We start from the raw sequence: 20,863 nt of genomic DNA on the forward strand, positions 1-20,863 counted from the left end.
CTTCAGCTGGAAATCTGTACCCTTCTCCAAGCAGTAGCATCAAATGGAGCTTTTAAAATATTGAGATGGGTATAACAAAAAAAAAAAAAACTTGACAGAGATGATTTTTATCTTAAAAGAAAATGACTACCCAGGAGGAATTGTGAAAAATAATTTTCTAGTCTCTGAGCAAACAGGCTGGAAACAGCCTGTTTCTACAAGCAACTCTTCACCAGTTCACCTTTGTCCTCTGCATGGGTCTTGCCATTTCTGAATAGGGGGAAGACAATAGGTCTCAAGCTGCAGGAGAGACAGAGCTCTGGAAAGTGAGGCCACCACCTCCAAACACATTTCCAGAAGTAAGAGAGCAGCAGGCTTAAAAATGTATATACTCTTTTGGCCTTTAAAAACAGCTATCTCCCCAGGGCAGAGTATGAGGTATTGCCTCTGCCCATCTTGATCCAACCAGGCCACACACACCAGCTGCCCTAAGCCCTAAGTGGGCAGGACTCTGGCCCCAGGTGTCTGGGGCACTTACCTTCCCAGTGTCCTCTCCAAGCACTCTGGGTCTCAGGAAATGGTTCTTGTCAGCCCCAGGGGCGCTGGGCTCTTCACTGTCCTTCACAGGAAAATCTAGCTTCCTCAGCCTTTGTGCCACCACTAGAGATAGACAGCAGCACTGTGACTGTCCCTGACCAGGGCACAACCCTCCCAAACCCACCTGCACTTCCCAGCCAGGATGCTCTCAGCTGCTCCAGTACTGCAATGGGAAGCCCAACAATCTATGAGGATATGGGCCCCTGTGCAGAAAAAGCCAGCTCACCCCAGAACCTTAAAGTGCCTCCCCCTCAGAAATCTTCACCATTGGGTTTAGGGCACCAGCTGGGGGTTCCTCACACCTTGCTATACAGAACTCTGAACAAAGAGAAAAGACCTGACTCCTTTCAGAACTGATAATATCAGTTTAAGACAATTCTGGAGAAAGAAATGACTTGGCTTTTCTACCTAGTGAGTAATTAAACTTCATCCTCCAGATTTCCATCTCAACTGAACATTATGTAATTTCCTGGAAACAGCAGCCCTGTGGAGGCACACAGGGAATTGGAAGACTATTCTAAATACAGAAAGGACTGGAGACATGTGAGAATAGGAGAGAGGAGCAAAGAACTGGATGGATCAAAGGAAAGCAATCACTTCATCTGTTAAATTAAGAACACTCGGTCTCCTTCACCATGCTATATCTAGGTTTTAAGGTTAAGTACCAAGAGAAAGCAAAATGTCTGAGGAATTTCAGGAAAAGGTGAGAGGAAAGGACAAGCACCCAACTGGTTTGGCCACCCTACCCAGCCATCCCTGGGAGAATGGAAACAATGTAACTTTTATAGGAAAGTACCAGACTTTCAGCTCAGTAACAACAGTGGTTAAACACTGCAACAAGAAAGCCCTGAGACAGTGTAACCATTGACCAGGGATGACATGTCTATTTCCCTGGAGGTCTATGCAAGCACCCTGAATGCTTGCACAAGGCAGCTCAAAAGCTGTTGTCTGTGCTGATCCAGACAGTTGTCCAACAAAGACCCCAGCACTACCACCACAGTCCTGTGTTACAGTACCCAAGTGATGGTATTTCTGTGAGCTGAAGTCTGCCCTTTATTTCATCAAAGCCTCATTCAAAACCACACATTAATTTGTTTACTCTTTTGAAACAAGATGCATCTTCATATTCCTATCTTTTTGGCAGCACAGAGAAACAAGATCTGATCTCTTAAGCCCATGAGGGGTAAAACCCACACAAATTATAGAAATACCAAGGTGTTTCTTCATTATTGATGAGACATTTTTATTGGCATCAATGTATATTGTGTATGTCTTGGCTTTCCTTTCCTGGAAAACCAAACAATATAAACTGCCTAGGATGAAAAGCAACAGCAATGTATGTTTAAGGCAATCAGTCAAATCCAAAAGGAACTTCTGCCTAAGCTGTGGAACTGGAAAAGGGCCACATAAAGCTTGTTTCCTAAGAGTAGAAAACCTTAGATTTTGTCAGTGGGAAAATGAGACAGTTGTCAAGTACCTTTGATGACTTTGTTCCACGCATGCAACACAGAGGAGACTTTATAAATTGATTCATTGAACACATTTTTATTGAGCACCCACTATATAGACCAGACACTGATCCAGTCACTGGTGATAATAGAAGACAAAACAGACAAAAACCCTGTCCTCATAGAGCTCCTAGACTTTACATTCCAGTGAAATCAAGATGGGAAAACTAATCCTGTCTGGGTGCAATGGAACACACCTGTAGTTCCAGCACTTGGGAGGCTGAGAAGGAAGAATCCCTTGAGTCCAGGAGTTTAAGAGCAATCTGGTCAACATTGAAAAAAAAAAAAAAAAAGTTAATCCGTGGAGAAAATGACCAAGTTATTGGCCAAAGAACAATTATTCTAAAGAATAAATTCTTTTAAATTCCAACGGATTTCCTATTGTTTAAGTCAAAAAGAAACAATGAAGTCCCTAAGGGACCACCTAAAAAGAGAGACTCTGTTTTGCTCCACGGCCCACATTTCAGAAAGTAAGAACTCAAGGTGTAGAGCAGAAAGATTATGCCCAGGGCTCTCCAGAGGGAGCCACAAGGTCATTTTAAAAGTCTACCCCAAACCAAAGGCATTTCCAACCAAAGAGTAAAGCAGAGAATGGTTTCAGTGCAAGTTTGTTTCAAGAATCATATGTGGAATTAAATAAAGAGGAACATAACCTGTAGGTAATAAAACAAATAAGATCCATGAAACTAAAATTAAAATGTTTATAACGTAACAGTTTACAATATTAAAATGTGAATGCAGAAAAACATTTTTGCTTAGGAAAATATTTAATCCATGACACAAGAACACATAAAATGGAATCTCGTTACAAGATCACTTGGCAGTATAAAATGCAGACAGATAATTTCTGATATAAATTCTGTTCTGTTTTCCTAAGGTAAGATAATTTGAAAATAGTCAAAATTGGTTTCATGTAATAGTTATAAAGTACAAAATTTTATAGTTCTTGGGTCTTCACAAAACAGAAAGGGCTCACAAGATTTAAAAGAGCTTGTGAATGAAATCAACAATTCAAAAAGCAAAACTAGAAATACCAAACTACTATAGCAAGATGCACTCAGAGAAAAATGTTACAGTAAAACCTCAGTAACTAAAACTTATTAGAGACAAAGTAAGTTTGATTAGGTGAAAAATGTAAATAAATTTACTAGAAAAATATTTAAATTCTCCATGAAACATAAATGTATATATTTCAAGGACAAAAAGTATACTGAATTTATCTGTGTGTGACCTATCAGAGATCCTATGGAAGATTTGTGATATAACTGAAAAGAGTGACTGATTGGTAACTGGCATGTCAATTGGTAAATGGGTGTTTTCTAAAGAGAGCTTTAAAACTGTTTAAGTAGTTCAAACAGGTTTCCTTCCATACTATGAATTTGTTCAGCAACTACTTCTTCAGCTTAACCCATTATCTTCAACTCTAGAATGAATTAATAAGGCTGTACTGTAAAAGTAGAAAAACAAACATTTCAAAAAGATTCTAGCATCACCCACACCAAAATAATTAGCAATGAAACTTCAGTTTGGAAAGCTACTATAGACAAAGAATGGGATGCTAATACTGCTGGAAGCAGAACCAGGTAAAGAGCAGGAAATCCACACAGTATCATAGTAGTGGTTCCTACACTAATTTGAAAGACAAAACTGTAATCTTAAAATCAAACAGTAGAACTACTGCTTATTAGTAGGCACTAAAGTTAGTTTCTCAGGAAAGAGAAAAATCTTTCAAGGCAGTCACAGTGGTGAGCTGTTGAAATTGTTAAGTTTCAACATCACGTTAGCAGCAAGATACATCCACACTAGGTTTCTAAATGACATGATTACAGTCAAAATCAAGGAAATAAAAATCAAAACAACCAAATACATTAACCCTGAGCCTCCACATTCCCCTTTCATATAAGACATTGATGCAGACCATCATAATCTAGGAAAATGTGGCTTTTAGTACATTCAAATTTCAATCTATCTCCCAATATAGAGTTTGTAAATTATTCTAAACCATGTACATTTAACTTAGAAAGGTGGAGGGTATACACATATATGTAAACACTAAAAGAATCACTCCACTTCATGTCTGAATCCAAACCCATCCAGCCTTTTTCCAGAATATTTAAAGTGGCTGGGGCCTGGTTCAACATGAGATGCAGAAGCCCAGATTTGGGGGGAGGGGGGAGACAGGGACACAACAACAGTAGACAATCAAGAGATGACTATATATAGAGTATCAGGAATTGGTCAATAAGAATGGCTTAAATAATTATCTCAACAAAGAGATGAGTGAAAAAACAATCCCATTCATCTTTACAAAAAAGTCACTGAAATTTGATTTCTTCTAAGTTGCTGCCATTTGCTTGGATGAGATCTTGAAGGTTTTCCATTTTTTTCTCCACCCAGTTTAAGGACACATTGACTAGAAATATGTGATAAGAATTTAGTAAAGGCTTTTCCCTCCTGTTCCTCATTATGCCAATGCAAGAACTGGAAAATTCCAAACAAAATCAGGTTAGTGATACAGAAAGTTCATGAACAATCTACCTATATGAAGGTTAAGCATGCAACAATGATCCCAATGCATGAAACTAACATCTCACTATGGTCAGTTTCTTTACTCTTATAGTCTAATCAGGAGTTAAACTTTAAAGACTAATTAAAAGTCCAAACTAAAACTATTCTTGTCACTAAGAATCATAATCCTACCAAATCCTAGATGTGGAACTGGAAAAATGGATTGCTCACTTAGGAGAGAGTGGCAGGCCAAGAAGTTTCTAACCAAAGAAGGGCCCCAGCATTCCAGGAGTTCAGCACCCTCCCTCTTTGCCAACATGCTTATTACCCTTCCCACTTTCCACCCCTCACACAATAGAAATTAATTCCTCATTAATAAAAGTGTAAGCTTCAAGGCAGAAAATAAAATACATACCACTTATAGCTTCCTGTGCAAAATATTTGACATCCATGTCTTCATCCTGACCTAACTTCTGTAATACTGGCTTAACTTCTCCCTGCAAAGCACTAAAATTTAAAAGTATTATCTGTGAAAGGCAGTCTAGTGAGCCAGAGAAATCCTTTATTATGCATATGCTCCATAGTAATTTTTTTTCCTCTGAAGTCTAAAATTAATTTTTTTTTTTTTTTTTTTTGGTGGTACTGGGAATTGACCCAGGAAGTCTATCACTGAGCTACATCTCTAGTCCTTCCCCCCATACTCCCCATAATCAGGGTCTTGTTAAGTTGCCTAGGCTGGCCTCAAACTTGCCTTCTTGCCTCATTCTCTCCAGTATGTGCCACTGTGCCTGGCTAAAACAAAAACTATTTTAAAACATTTATAAACTTGAAAAATACACTAAATAATATCTAAAGAAGTTCTTAGCAAAATTAGCTTTGGACAATGATCTACACATATACTAAGCTTAAATACAAAAGTCAGAATAAACATCCTCAAATGGTTAATTATTTTCTTTAAACAAACTCATATCCTAGGTAAAGTGAAAATAACTTAATTTCAGCTATTATTACCTACTAGGTAAAAGTTAAAATGTACGTTTAAAACAAGAATAGCACTAAAATCTTACTTGGTATCAAGAATTGGTCCAATTTTTTGTAGCGATTTGGCCACATTGAAACGAACATTTGCTACTTGATCTCCTGCCATTTTTAATACAATGGGCAGCATTTGCTTAGTGGTTATTTCCTGACCACATGCTTCAGACAGTGCCTAGAAAAATAAATAAATGGCATACTTAAAACACTTAAAAAAAAAATCTAGTGAAACAAATTAATATTTAATAAGAAAGTAACTGACCAACAAAAAAATACTTCTAGTTTCAGCATCTAAATGAGGAACACAAGGTAGCATTCAAAGAATCAGAGAACTAGACAAGAATTTACAACTAAGTTGCAACTATTAAAAAACTACTATAAATTTTAACATCAATTTTAAAGTCAACATTTTCTCTCATTTTCTAACTGTCCAAATTTAATCATGGTAAAAAACATATCCCAAATAGAAGACAGTACATATCAGAATTTAGAAATATACTTGTGAATAATTGCTTTCATGCCTGAGTTGATTAGTAATAGCTACATAATACTTACATTAATGCAGAATAAAGTGGTCATTCTATGCAAGTAATTAGGATCATTCGCCATTACTAACACTTTAGGAACGATGGTATTTTGGGCCCATTCTGTACCAAACTTCTGAACTAATTTCATGAGGTTGTTGGTAGCAGCTTCTCGAATGGCATATACTGCAAACAAATTGTCAGTCCTTACTTTTTTTTTTTAATAACCTTATTTACTTATATCAACATCAAACATGAGCCAAAACCAAAACCTCTCTACAAACAATACCCCAAATATACTCATACCACAATGATAAGCACTATGAGCCACAAGTCATACTGATTTGCTATTACAGTTTCAAAATGTATATATTCAAGGAAAAGGGAAGCCAGAAGCTTATGAGATGCATCATCAATTAATTAACAAATACAAGTGTCTATAAGGAGCTATGAGCTACAGAAAGAATACATCAGAAGGCTGGGGATGTAGCTTAGTTGGTAGAGTGCCTGCCTCGTGTGCACAAGGCCCTGGGTTCAATCCCCAACACCACCAAAAAAAAGTACATCAGTTCAAAGATCACATACTCTTATCAGAGAAAGGAAAGCTAAGGCAATCCAAGAAGTCACAAAGCATGAGACTGATTTCAGTGAAGTATAATACTGTGTAGTAAAGACTGTAAGGACTATAGGATTTAGAGGAGTGAACAGGGAAGTCTGAGACAGCTTCAGGGAAAGAGAGAGGCACTATACTGGGGCTGTGAAGATTAGGGAGGATTTGTGTAAACAGAAGAGCAGTAGAATTCCAGAAAAGGGAGGGCACAAAGGAAAAAACTCCAATCTCTTGAGACTGAGTTTAGACAGTTAAGAATGGGCCCAGAACTTCTGAAAGCTAAATTTACTCTTGATGAACCAGATGACCAATGTAGTATTTTAGCAAGATTATCCAGAGTGGCAAGAAAAGCTGAGAGTACAAGGACATCAAGTAGAAAACTGTAGAGGTCACTGTGTCATCTATACAAGAGCAAATAAAAATTTAAGATCAACTTGCTTCTTTTCCAATAAAAAGGTTTAGGGTCAGACAAGAAGTCAAATATCTTCTGACAAATATGCCTACTTTAAAATCTAATGACCACCTATAAAATCATTTATTGAACACATAATCATAAATTTAGATCATCTAGGTCTGAGATACTACCTTCTCACAATTAGTTAGTATATGCAGCCACAAAGATAAACCTCTGTGTCACTTCATTTCACAGGTCTGCTAAGACTCAAAATTTGAGTTTAGATAACAAATCAAGAGTAGTAGGTAGTGATTCCTTATTCTCTTTCTGTCTCCAGGCCCAATCTTCAAGGTAGGATATGAATGGCTAACCAAGCCACAGCCCTGAGCACAGATAATTTATACAGGCCTCCAGAGAAGAATACTGAACTTTTCCAAAGTCCATAGATCCTTCTAGGCAATGATGTTGAAACAAGTAAAACAGAATATGCAAATCACTATACAATTTCTTACCAATGCTTAAACTGACCAAAGACTCTGGGAGAAGCAATTTATCAAGAACATTCAGAAATACATAGGAGCAAGCTCAAGTCAACCTTTTTACACAAAAAATATTCTTTCCTGTAATATCCAGTCTTTTAAGCCCAAACCCCTCCTATGCCCTTTCCTCTAAGGTGGAGCTAACTAGAACATCTACTTCTCCTCTAATTCCTGTTTTTTAATGTATTTTTGAGATTTTTCTCATCACAATGCCATTACCATAGGAAAGGATCACACTGCCAGAGTAACCAGAAACCAAGCACACAAGTACTCAGCCCTGACTAAGGCCTTAACTGCCTTCAACTCTACTTGGCCAGTTCTTATGTTCTACTATGTTCTTATTTTTTCTTGATTTTGTTGACAGAAGAATGCAAACCATTCCATAATTCTGTTTTCTCCCCTTGTCTGCTCTTTCTTGCTCTCTTTCCCCTTAAGGTACAGCTGATCAGTAACGTTTCTTCATGTGTCTAATTCAATCTATGCTCACCAACATTGATTCTTTTTTCCTTTCTCCTATAAAAAATATAATTTTCCTTATAAATCCCTCCCTCTGATCAATAGTGACCACTTAACCATAGGAACATTGCTTAATCACACTTTTTTTTTCTTAAAGTTCTCTGGATTTTCCACAATATTCTTTTAATAATTTAATAACCAGGAAAAATGTTTTTAAAAATCTAGATGATCAGTGATCACTACATAATACTTATCTAAAATGCAAAAGCAAAGTTTTTCTTCAAGTTATAAAACACAATAAAAATTCTAAAATGAAATGCAAAAGCAAAAGAACAGAAAACTCTTGTGATTACCAGTAACTCACAGAACAATTTCAGAATGGCCATATCACTGGTTCAAAGAATGCTTACGTCCCCACTTTGGTATTCTGCTACAGGAAAATAAACAAGGGTCTCTCCAGCTCCCAAATTGGAAGAAAAAAAAAAAAAACCCCCAAAATGAGAAAGAAAAGCTGAATTATATACAAGTACAAGCCTACATAGAATATGTGTCAAAAAATCTGATTCTTGCCAAACGTACTAGCACACACCTATAATCCCAGTGGCTCAGGAGGCTGAGGCAAAGGATGGTAAGTCCAAAGCTAGCAACTTAGCAAGCTCCCTAAGCAATTTAGAGAGACTCTCTCTAAATAAATGTGAAAAGGGGCTGAGGATCTGGATCAGTGGTTAAGTGCCTCTGGGTTCAATCCCTAGTACCAAAAAAAAAAAAAAAAAAAAAAAATTGATTCCTCATGGAATACTTTAAAAATTGTCTTAATCTAGAATGCCAGCTTTCAAAGGAAGTATAGAATGATCGGCTGGGACACACCATTCCCACTAATAAAAAAATATTTATCAGAAATAATATAAACACTTTAAAGTTTTAAAGAAAACAGGAATTACTTTCCTATAACTTGCAAAATTTAAGTTTTATTTTAAAAGAAAAAAACAGGCCATCTAAAGAAAACTTTAGAGGAAAAAAGTATTCATCATCTATATATAGATATATATGTGTGTGTGTGTGTGTACCCTTACAGATTGTCACATATTTTTAACACCCTTCCTTTTTTTTCATAACTTTTAGCCATATGATCTCCCATATGATACAAATATGCAATTAACAAAACCAGCTACCTGTGGTATCCTCATTCCTCCCAAATAAATACACAGCACTCACAGATAAACTCAATACAGATATAAAGCATATATAGAACACTGCATAACTGATACAGAATGCTTATAATGTCCACCAAAATACAGAACCAAAGCTCACAGGACAATGTCACATAAGCACTCAACAACATTCACCAAATCAGGTTTAAAGCCACAACAAAGTGGCCAAATTTGGATATGGAACCTAGGTGGCACACAGATTATATCTGCTACCCACTGCTACCTAGCAGACAAGAAGATATGTACATATACATCTACTTGAGACCTCACCAAAAGTCAGCTACTCATTCCTCTATTTTGTCTAACTTGCTCTGAGCTCTCCCTCTCTTAGCATCATAGCAGTATCAGCCAAAGAGCAAACAGGAAACCTTCCTTTCACCCAAAAGAGAAATCCAAGCTCTCTCTATCCCAGGGAACAGGTAATGTCTCCCAGTCCTAAGAATTCTGTACTATAGCGTCCTATCATATATCTCCTTCTCTATATGTTACCTCAGAAAAATCAAGTAGTCATTTCTTCCCACCCAGGTCTTCCATCTGATTTCAATCCCTGTCTAACCTATAGTTGCTGAATGGCAGCATGGCAAGCAGAAGACCCTAGGATAAGAAAGGAATAAGTATATATACAAGAGTCTGAAGATGACACAATCAGATGAGTAAGAAATACAGCAAAAAGCCAGGCACAGTGACACACACCTGTAATCCTTGTGGCTAGGGAGGCCGAGGCAGAAGAATTACAAGTTTGAGACGAGACCCTGTCTCATAATAAAAAAATAAAAAGAGATAGGGATCTGGCTCAGTGGTTAAATGCCTTTGGATTCAATCCCTAGTACAAAAGGGGGGAAAAAATAGGGCAAAGAATAATGGAAAAAATAAAGGTAAGATAGAAAAAAAAAATAAAGTAAAAATGTCACATTTGTATTCTGAGAAAGCTAAAAGGAATTTAATCAAAGACTTTCTTCACCACTACATTGTTAAGACAAAATTCTTGGTCAGAGCAGGATTCCTTTCTAAAGCAAAGTATGTGAACATGAATGGGATATATGCAAAATCCTAGAATTACCATAATAATGTTTTTAACTTGTCTACTCACCATGATCCACAAGCCAGGCCATACATAAAGAATTCAGCTTCTCATCAAAAAATTCCACACCCTATGGATACAGAAGATTCCATTAACACACATCTCTGAAGTTTAGAAATTAAGATGTTCTATTATAAAGATTACCTGAATGATTTAAAAAACAAAAACAAAACTTGTTTTCCAATAAGCTGAATTCATGAAACCACCATAAAAAGAAAACCATGGAATTTACTAACTATAAATCTATTTTACTGGATAAAAATTATAAGAGAAGCATAAGTGAGATGGTACAGGCTTGCTAAACAGGAGAGAAGAAAGTGTTCAGAGGCCAGACACTATACTAGAGAACAGTAGGAAGAATGCAATGTAGATAGTCTATGAAGCAAAATTCATTTGTAAAAAATAAATTACCCAGGAAAATATCTGTCAATATAACTCTTACTTGTCTTCCCTTTTTGGTTAATACAACCAATTCTAAGAATTGGCTATCCCCAATTAAAGTGACTATTTCTGGGATGATGGGAGAAAGTACTGGAGAGAAAATAAAGCAGGAACAAGAATAGAAGGCTCCAGTGTGAAGTCTCAAGTAGAACCATGCTGGCTTTTCCATCCCTGCTTCTCTTATTAATGGGGCCACCTCAGTACAGGCTGATTTACACAGACCTCTTGCCCTGGCTTCATACAACATGGGTAAGCACTATAATATGTACTTTACTGGTGATTACCTTCTGAGGTCTAATGTTTAAACTTTTGGTTTTTTGAAATTCCTAAATGAAAATTCTAGGAATGAAATTCCTGACCAGTGATGAAATATTTTAAATAAAGAGATGTAATTTAAAAGTTCTGGAAACAGTGATTGATTTTGAAAGATTCTGGCAGACACTAAGATTACCATAAAAGTTCTCAAAAGTTCTTCATTGTGTACAACTAGAAGAGTGAAGAAATTTTTAATTTCAGGTAGAGGATTTTCCTTCAGTCTTAATTTAATTAACTTTTATTTCCTGGTATTTGTGCTTTAACTTTATATTTACTCACTGTGGTCTATAAGCCGGACTATGTCAGTCTTGAGAGAATTGTATGAATTGACTAAATGATTTTTAAAAATCTTCACACAAAAAGAAAAATTAAGGACAATATACATAATAACAAAAGATTGAAATTGTTAAACAAAACATCCATGACTGACTGACTGACGTATGTCACTCTGCCAGACAGGCATCATTAGTCTTACTTCTATACTGTTCTGTACAGTTAACAGCCCTTAGAGACTGCAGGTCTAGGGGAAGCAGGGGTTTAAAGAAATGGCACTAAAATTCAACCTCCTTCCTTCAGTTTTTAGCAAACCCATTAGCTGCTTTCCACCCTGGAGAATGATCCATGACAGTCACTAGCAAAGAACAGAAAACGCCCCTCAGCATTTGGAAGTAATAGTGGAAAAGGGTGACGGAAGTTATCTCACCCTATAATTCCAGCAATACACAATGGAATATTACTCAGCCTGAAGTAAGAATGCAATTATGGCATTTGCAGGTAAATGGATGGAGCTGGAGAATATTGTGCTAAGCAAAATAATCCAATCCCCAAAAACAAAGGCCAAATGTTTTCTCTGATATGTGGATGCTAATTCAATAAGGGGGTGGGGACTACGGAAGAATTCAGGTACTTTGGATAAGACAGAGAGGAGTGAAGGGAGGGGAGGGAAAATGGGAGTAGGAAGAATAGGATGAATCAGACATTACCCTATGTACATATATGATTACAGGAATTGTGATTCTACATCATGTACAACTAGAACAGTGAGAAGTTGTACTCCATTTATATATGATGTGTCAAAATTTGCATTCTACTGCCTTGTATAACTAATTAGAACAAATTTTTTAAAAAAGATATGCTGATATCTTTGTCATCCAATCAGAAGAGGGACACTTCAAATTTTATAAAAAAAGATGCATGTTCATAAACTACATGTACCAAAATCAGCAATACAAATTCAGTGGTCTAAGAAAAGAATAAACCCCACACATTGGGATCTGAAAATAATGGAAATAGGGGGAAGTATAAACTGGTCTAATGTCAGCAGAACAGGGACATATATCATGAGTTTTCTCAAGCTTATTTATTCAACAGTCGACAAATGTTAAGAGCCTAATGAATTACAAGCATTACAGCAGCCACTAAAAATGAAGCACCAAACAGAGCCCCTGCCCTAAAATAGATCATTTTCTCCTCAACTAGATCTTAATAGTTATAATACACTGTAATAAATGCTACCAACACAAGTAAGAATATATCAAACTTAGAATTGTCTAGAGCACCTACTGAAGAAGAAAAAAAGCAATATGGCTATAAAGTCCAGCTTTGACATTTTGATTACAGTAATATCAGATTAAAACTAATCATGAAATTCAAACAAAAACAGGTAATATGATAATATAGGCTTTGGCCAAAATAACTAGCATTAAAAACTTTTCTATGTGGTGGTGATTCCTTAGCTCCCTTTAATCAGAACAGAAAAGTGGTTCTTAGGGGTATTTTTCTTGGTATATAGACAAACAGGGAAGCTGCCTTGAACAAAAAGTCAAGCTGACTTATCTTGAAATCATATTTCCCTTTTCTTTTCTGTTCATTAGTCCTTATGTCATACAGGTATTAAATATGACAAAATTTGTATATACACCAAGAAATTTATTATATCCTTCTATAGCTTTGCTTTTAGATAGCAGCAAAGTGAAATGTGTTTCTATAATACCTTTTTTATTAGAAGCTAATACAATAATGAAAACAAAAGAACATCCTATAAGCAACAAGAACCAGATTATACTCTCATGCATCTAAATGAACAGAATCGGATAGGCCTTTAGGGCCTTCTATTTACCATAGTTAATCTCTATTATTTAATGCTACCATCTGGTTCATGAGGCACATATACTCACCAGCTGGCCTGCCAGCAGTGGCATATACTCAATGATGGCCAACCGGACCCGCCACTTGGCATCTTCAGCCAGTTCCACTATGGCAGGAAGGAGAGACTGAGAGAGCTGACGGATTCCAATCACTTCATTTACACAATCCAAATTGGAGATGATATTCAAACGAACTTCAGGACACTATATAAATACATAAGTCCCCAAAAACCACATATAAACATTAAGTCTTCTGTCTTAAGTTCTACTGTCATAATGTAAAAACTACTAAAGCAAATTTTAAAATTATAAAGTACTGAATCAAATGAAAAAAATGTATAGGGGTAGGGTTGTAGCTCAGTAGCAAAGCACTTGCCTACCATGAATAAGGCCATTGGCTTCATCCCCAATATCATGAGGAGTGTGGGAGATAGACTGAAAAGAAATACTAAATACTGAGTACACAAATAATTCAAGACACATAAATGCAACTGATCTGAACCAGAACTTTCTATGAAAAATCCATAAAATGATAAAGAATACAGGTTCTAGAATTAAATTAAATATATTCAAATCTCAGATCCGCCATTGCTGAAAAACCTGAGGCAAGTTATTTGAAGATCACTGGCCCTCAGTTTCCTGTATAAAATAGGAATATTATTAAGATTATAAGAGGGCTGGGGATGTGGCTCAAGCAGTAGCACACTCGCCTGGCATGGGTTCAATCCTCAGCACTACATACAAACAAAGATGTTGTGTCTGCCGAAAACTAAAAAATAAATATTAAAAAATTCTTTCTCTCTTTAAAAAAAAAGATTATAATAATCTCATAATACTGTGAGGATTACATGTAATAAAACAGGATCATACCTGGCACATATTAATTACTTAATAAATGTTAGTTATCATTACAATTTCTGATACTGTAAAATTAAATAAAACATTTTAAATCAAAGATATATTAACTTAAAGAAACCATTTTAAGAGATCCCTGTCCCCATTTCCTGAGTAATCTGTAACCCCAGATCCCAAAAGCTTTAAAATAAGTTATATAGCCAGGCTCTATGATGTACACCTATACTCCCAGCTACTCAGACAGGAGGATAGCCAAGTTCAAAACTAGACTGGGGGACTGGGGCTATAACTCAATGGTAAAGCACTTGCCTCACATGTGTGAGGCACTGGGTTCGATTCTCAGCACCACATATAAATAGATAAATAAAGTTCCATCAACTACTAAACAAATATTAAAAAAAAAAAAATCCCACTGGGAAACTTAGCAAGACTGTCTCAAAATAAAAAATAAAAAGGACCTGAGGTGTATCTTGATGTGCCCCTGAGTTCAATCTCTAGTACCGCAAAAAAAAAAAATTTATAAAAAGTTTCCATAGTTTCACACACACAAGGCCGTGGGTGCAATCCCTAGAACCACCAAAAAAAAAAAAAAATCCATAGTTTGGTTCCTATTTTCGTGAAACCCAATGCCAAAATCACATCCTATTAATGACTATCAGAAGCAAGAAAATTTATAGCCAGACTCACCTCATCCTTTAACTGAGCTAAAAAAAGAGGTAGAAGATGTTCAATTGTATTTTCTTTGCCCAAAATGGTAGACAATCCCATAATTACAGAAGCTAGAGCTGATTTGACATGTTGATTGGTATCAGATACTAATTCCTAAAATAAAATCAAAATTAAGTCTTTTATGCAAGACAATAGAACCTCCATACCATCTCCCAAGAATTTTAAAGACAACATTATTTCAACATAGATTAATTAGTTGACATTTTCTCAGATCATCTGTTAAGCAAGAGACCCAAATAAAATGCTCTAAGTACCAAAAAGTATTTTAAAATTATAATAAATAAAGACAAGTGATAAATAATATCATAAATTAACATATCTGCCCATTCATCCCTTAAAACTCCAAGAGCTTTAAGGCAAAAGAAAAACAAAATTGAAGTAAGGTTTAATTTAACTTCATACAGGGCAGAGTGAAACAAAATAAACTGACATTATAAGTACCTTTATATAGGGTAGAACTTGATTCATAATTATGGTCTCTCTACCTTCAATGGGCAAGTTCTCACAAAGTTCTAAAAGAGAAATAGAAAAAAATAATGCTTTCATAGAACCTTTTATAGTCAAATGATGAAATTTAACAGTTGCAAGTTCAATCAAATCATAGCAAATGACTCTTATTTTAAATGCAGGTTGTCTATCATCTTTTTTTTTTTTTTTTTTTTCCAACCTTACACCAGCCTCCACCTCTTAAACCTTCCAGGTTGTCTATCATCTTTATGCCATTATGTATCACATACAAACCTAATCTTTAAGTGCATTTTTATAGAAACAAGACAAAATGATTGTTTGGCTTAAAATATAAAAAAGCAACTTTATATGACAATATGACATTTTCACACAATGAATCATCTCTATTTGAAACCTATTCTAAAATAAAAAATATGTATATTCACAGGCATTTAAAAAAGCACTAAAATGAATAATACATAACACATGTTGCAACACAAATTAAATTCCTTAACCTTTTACTTTGTGGGCAGCAGCTGCTCGGACTTCAGCTTCACAGTCTTTAAGTAGGTTCTGAAAGGCGGGGATGAGGTCATTTAAGGTGATTTTGGGACCCACTGCTTTCTGGAGCTATAAAAGAATTTTTACTGGTTTTAATATACCAACAAAATAATGAATAGGAACAAGACAGTGCAATGTTCAAGTATATACTTTTGTCACACTATCCATTCAAAAGAATTAATTCGCAAACTTTTTATGTAACAGCAAACCTGTGAGTTTTTTTCTTTTATTTTTTAATACTTAAAAATGCCAGTCTAGTCATTTTACCTCTGAAAATTTGTCAGCTACCATATAGCGCACTCGCCAGGATTTATCTTCTGCTGCTTGTCGAAGTGTAGGCATTACCAAGGCCTCAAGGTCATCCTGAGACAATAACTGGGCAATACTAACACAAGCTTCCACAGCGAGGAGGCGCACTGAATCCTAAAGGAACAAAAATTTTCTATTAGTACACCAAGAGCCACGGAGCACTGTGTGTGGTGTGAGGCAGTGCTGCTGTATTTTAAAAAAAGAAAATAAGCAACTAAAATAAATAAATTCAGTTTAAAGTGGCAATAAGAAAAATTTAGGCATGAGATTGTGATTTGGAAAGAAATATACAGAACAAATGAAGTTAGTACCCCAAAAAATGGATTTTATGTTTTTTTGTTTGTTTGGTTTTAGTTTTAGTACCAGGGATTGAATCCAGGGGTGCTTAACCACTGAGCCACATCCCCAGCCCTTTTTTATGTTTTATTTTGAAACAGCATCTCACTAAGTTGCCAAGACTAGCTATGAACTCAAGATCCTCCTACCTCAGCCTCCCAAAACACTGGGATTATAGGCATGTGCCACAGCACCCAGTGGAATTTAAATGTTGAGAATCAAAGACAGACTCAGCTGGGAGGTAACCATGTCTAGAAAGACACAGCAGAAAATATTAGAAAGGTATGGGATTAATGAACTTGGTTTTCCAATGTAAATGCCAAATGTGAACGTGACACATCTGTTCTCTGAGCAAGTGGAAATATACAATTAAAACTCAATTAGAGGGGCTGGGGTGGAGTGTGCGCCTGGCATGCATGAGGCACTGGGTTCAATACTCAGCATCACATAAAAACAAAATAATATGTCCACCTAAAACTAAAGATACATAAATAAATAAATAAATAAAAACTCAAAGAAGGGCGTGGTGGCGCAGGTCTATAATCCTAGCAATTCAAGAGGCTGAGGCAGAAAGATTGTAAATTCGAGGCCAGCTTCAGCAACTTATTAAGGTCTTAAGGAACTTACTGAGACCCTCTCTCAAAAAAATAAATAAATAAATAAAAAGTAAAAAAGGACTGGGGATGTAGCTCAGTGGTAAAGCACCCCTTGGCTTAATCCCCATTTAAAAAAAATAAATAAATAACTGACTGTATGTCTAAGACACACTCATTCTTCTATAAGAATGAGTAAAAAAGTTAAAAAAAAAAAAAAGGCAGAACTATTCTTGGTCATGGTTATGGAAGCATTTTTGAATTTTGAAAATGATGCTAAATTAAAATATATGTGCACAAATATTTGTTAATCTGTTAATCACTTATCTTCCAGAACTTCTGATTTCCTCCTCTACACCTATTTCTCCTTCCAGACACTTCTCCATCTTAGCAATGACACCACCATCTAGAACATCTTGATTCTTCTTCCCTTCATCTAATGCAACAGTATTAAAATATCGTGTCCACCTCCAAACCTTATATGGAGATCCTCTCCATCTTGACTATTACCACCTGAGTTCACAGCCATCATCTCTTGCTCCCATACAAAATGACAACTGTAACTGTATTAAGTACTTTATTTAGGTGTTTGCTATTTTTATTACTATTTCTACTACAATGAAATCTAGATCCTTGGATTTAAAATTGCTATTATGCAAAGCAATACGATATACTAGTGAAAAATCAAATAGCACATTCTATGCTTATTTATCTTAAAGTCAAAATTCCAGGAAACTTTATTCCCCCATCTCACAATACATCCAATTTCCAAAGGCATATTATCCCTTGATACAGTTTTGGTCTTCCTTTTTAATTAGGACTCCCCTTTCCACTTTGCCGCCTCCTCTTTTAACAGCTACCAATACAAGAGAGAAAAATTATGGTCTGGTTAAGAAAGAAACATAAGGACACTCAGATAAGTTAGGATTAAGGACAGAATTAAGTATTAACTTTGCAAAAAAGAATCCTAACGTAAGAATCAAAACTACTCAAAAGAAATTTAAGATGTTGGAGGAGAGGAACATATCTGTGTTCCTTAAATACTAAAGAGTTAATGTTACCTGTTCATCTGAAGCTAGATTAGTGAACAATGGAACAATTTCAGTTTTCACACTGTCTAATTCCAAAACGTTTGCAAATTCACCCAATTTGGAAGCAGCAGCTCGTCGTACCATTGGTGTGTCATCTGAGCACAAGGAACGGAAGTGCCTGCAGCATAAAATAATGAAAGTATTTTCTACCATATACTCTCAATTAAATATGCCCCCACACAGACATTTTAAAGGTTTTACTTCACAAATATCAGTAATTAGGTTCCTACTCATAGAAGTAACAAAATAAAAACACTAGTACATTCAACTTGATGATAAAAATGATGCCATCATTTCTACTATCCTGGTATTGGCAACTCATTGGTAACAGAGTACTGTGTAAGTTGTCAGCCATGTGTCCCCAAGAGCCCCAAATGTTTTTCTAAAATAATGTGATATCTTACTGTCTAATTTCCGCCTTGACAACATTTGAAGCCCTGGGATAGCAAACGCTGAACAAACCACAAGCAGATGTTCGAGAAGTAAACCAATCCCCACTTGCTAGGCGTTTCACCAGAGGTACAAAATGAGCTTCCAGAGCAACAGGACTATGCTCCTGGGAGATCTGCCTCAGGGACTCCACAGCCTTGTCTCGAACAACAGTCTCTTCCACAGTCGCCAGACTTTCCAAAGGAGGCTGCATAAATCATAAAGGAAAACCAGAGAAGAAAACTTAAATGAATCACATTAAATACAAATTGTCACCTTTAGTGTGACTAAAGGGAAGTGGTACATGTAACCAGAATGTTAGCTATCTCATACCAAATGGTTACTTTCAGTTCACACAGTGATAACATATGGTGTGGCCAACCTGAAGACACGACTTCTGTAGGAAAGCCAAGATCCCATGTCCCAGATGGCAATTCCCAGATGGTGTCTACAAATGACACAGTGGAAGAGACTTGACACAATATTAATAATATTTGGAGCCAAATCACTAGATTCAAATGATACATAGACAAATTCAGACAAGTTTGTATATATTTCCTTGACCAACATTGGGCACCAAGATTACATGATGACATCATGTCAGGTCACTGAATCCATGGTCAAATTTTGAGCACTATTCTACCATTTCTGGATATGCAAGCAACCTTGTCTATGGGCTCCACACTATCAATTCATCTAACCTATAAAGGCTCATACAAAAACCACTTTTGGGGTTGGGGTTATAGCTCAGTGGCAGAGCACTTGCCTAGCATGTGTGAGGCACTGGGTTCAATCCTTAGCACCACATACAAATAAGATAAAGGCATGCTGTTCATCTACAACTACAAAAAATTAAAATTAAAAAATCACTTTTTTCAGAAAATATTCAGAATCTTTCCATGAGCAAAGGGCAAGAGCTTCTCACAGATCAATCAAGTGAAGAGTAGAGCTGGGAGATGACCTTTCTTGCTGCTTTACAGAAGAGAGCAAAGGGGTTAATAATCTGGACTAGGGTTAGTAAATAAATATGACACAACCGAGTGAAAAAGTAAAAGAGAATCTCTGAAACTCTGCCTTCCTGGGTTTACATCTAGTCCAAGTAAATTCAAGATACACAAGCTGCACATGTTAAAAACACAAAACCCCACACAGAGCGTTGATCAACAAAGTGAACAGAAGAATAAGGACTCTATGCCTGCCAAGTAATATATTTCAAAAGTTGTTTGATATACAGAGGTAGACAGTACTCAGCTTCCCTAGAGGATTTATCAGAAGTCCTCTAAAAAGATATTTTACTTGCTAGGGTCTTTCATGATCTGGCCTCTGTCTATATTACTTCCTCACACACAATACCACTAGTTAAATCTCTATCACTACTATAGAATAAGGCCAAACTCTACAGAACCATTTGTGAGTTGTTGCTTAATTTGAACTCTGCCCACTTCTCCATGTCCTTTTCCTCCTGGCCCCTGACTACCTGATTATTTCTAGCCCCAACTCTTCATTCTCCAGAAGTTTTGTTTTTTGTTTTGTTTTGTTTTGTTTGAGGTGGACAGGGTACCGGGAGTTGAACTGAGGAGCATTCAGCCACTGAGTCACATTCCCAGCTCTATTTTTTACTTTATTTAGAGACAGAGTCTCACTGAGCTATTTAGCACCTGGCTTTTGCTGAGGCTGGCTTTCAATTGGCAATCCTCCTGCCTCAGGCTCCTGAGCTGCTGGGAGCTGCACCACCATGTGCTCCACCATGGTCGGCTCTCCAGAAGTTTTAAACCCAACAACTTTCACAAATCCAAGTCTACAAAACTCATTCTTTCAATACACAATTATTGTTATGTTCTAGCACTGAAGATACAGAAGAAATATGTGAACAGGTTCCCTACTCTAGGGAAATTTACATTCTAATGGAGGAATGACAATCAGTTGGTAGGTAAATGATACTCCATAGAGAAATAGAATAAAGAAAATACTTAAAAGTAAGTCTTAAGGCAATAATTATCTTGGTTTATTTGAAGAAAAAGAAGACCAATGTGACTGGAATGAAGTTATGAAGAGGAAGCATGATGTATGATAAGCCTATAGAGGCAGGTCATAGAAAGGTCTTTTAAGCTAAGGAATTTGGATTTTACTGAAACCACAGCAGAGTGACACATATGTTAGGTGAAAAA

At 36.2% G+C, this 20,863-nt stretch overlaps 1 protein-coding gene across 8 annotated transcripts in view; it reads right to left on the minus strand.

The window, feature by feature from the left end:
* Positions 1–20,863, minus strand: part of Ppp2r1b (protein phosphatase 2 scaffold subunit Abeta) — a 32,907-nt gene that overhangs the window by 9,317 nt on the left and 2,727 nt on the right. For 4 of the 8 annotated variants that reach the window (XM_078046974.1, XM_021732408.3, XM_040285185.2 and 1 more), the window contains exons 4-15: positions 18,671–18,903; positions 18,237–18,384; positions 16,205–16,360; positions 15,892–16,006; positions 15,371–15,441; positions 14,888–15,022; positions 13,376–13,549; positions 10,452–10,512; positions 6,183–6,337; positions 5,660–5,802; positions 5,008–5,099; positions 518–639 (exon numbers count right to left, since the gene is read on the minus strand). In XM_078046974.1, the coding sequence (XP_077903100.1) occupies positions 518–639; positions 5,008–5,099; positions 5,660–5,802; positions 6,183–6,337; positions 10,452–10,512; positions 13,376–13,549; positions 14,888–15,022; positions 15,371–15,441; positions 15,892–16,006; positions 16,205–16,360; positions 18,237–18,384; positions 18,671–18,903 (1,605 nt within the window). Of the gene's footprint in view, positions 1–517; positions 640–2,101; positions 4,566–5,007; positions 5,100–5,659; positions 5,803–6,182; positions 6,338–10,451; positions 10,513–13,375; positions 13,550–14,887; positions 15,023–15,370; positions 15,442–15,891; positions 16,007–16,204; positions 16,361–18,236; positions 18,385–18,670; positions 18,904–20,863 lie in introns of those variants that run through there. The other 4 variants (XR_013437882.1, XM_078046975.1, XM_078046976.1 and 1 more) reach the window with 2 other exon arrangements.

The sequence above is a fragment of the Ictidomys tridecemlineatus genome, chromosome 4, assembly GCF_052094955.1.
Source record: "Ictidomys tridecemlineatus isolate mIctTri1 chromosome 4, mIctTri1.hap1, whole genome shotgun sequence".
NCBI lineage: Eukaryota > Metazoa > Chordata > Mammalia > Rodentia > Sciuridae > Ictidomys > Ictidomys tridecemlineatus.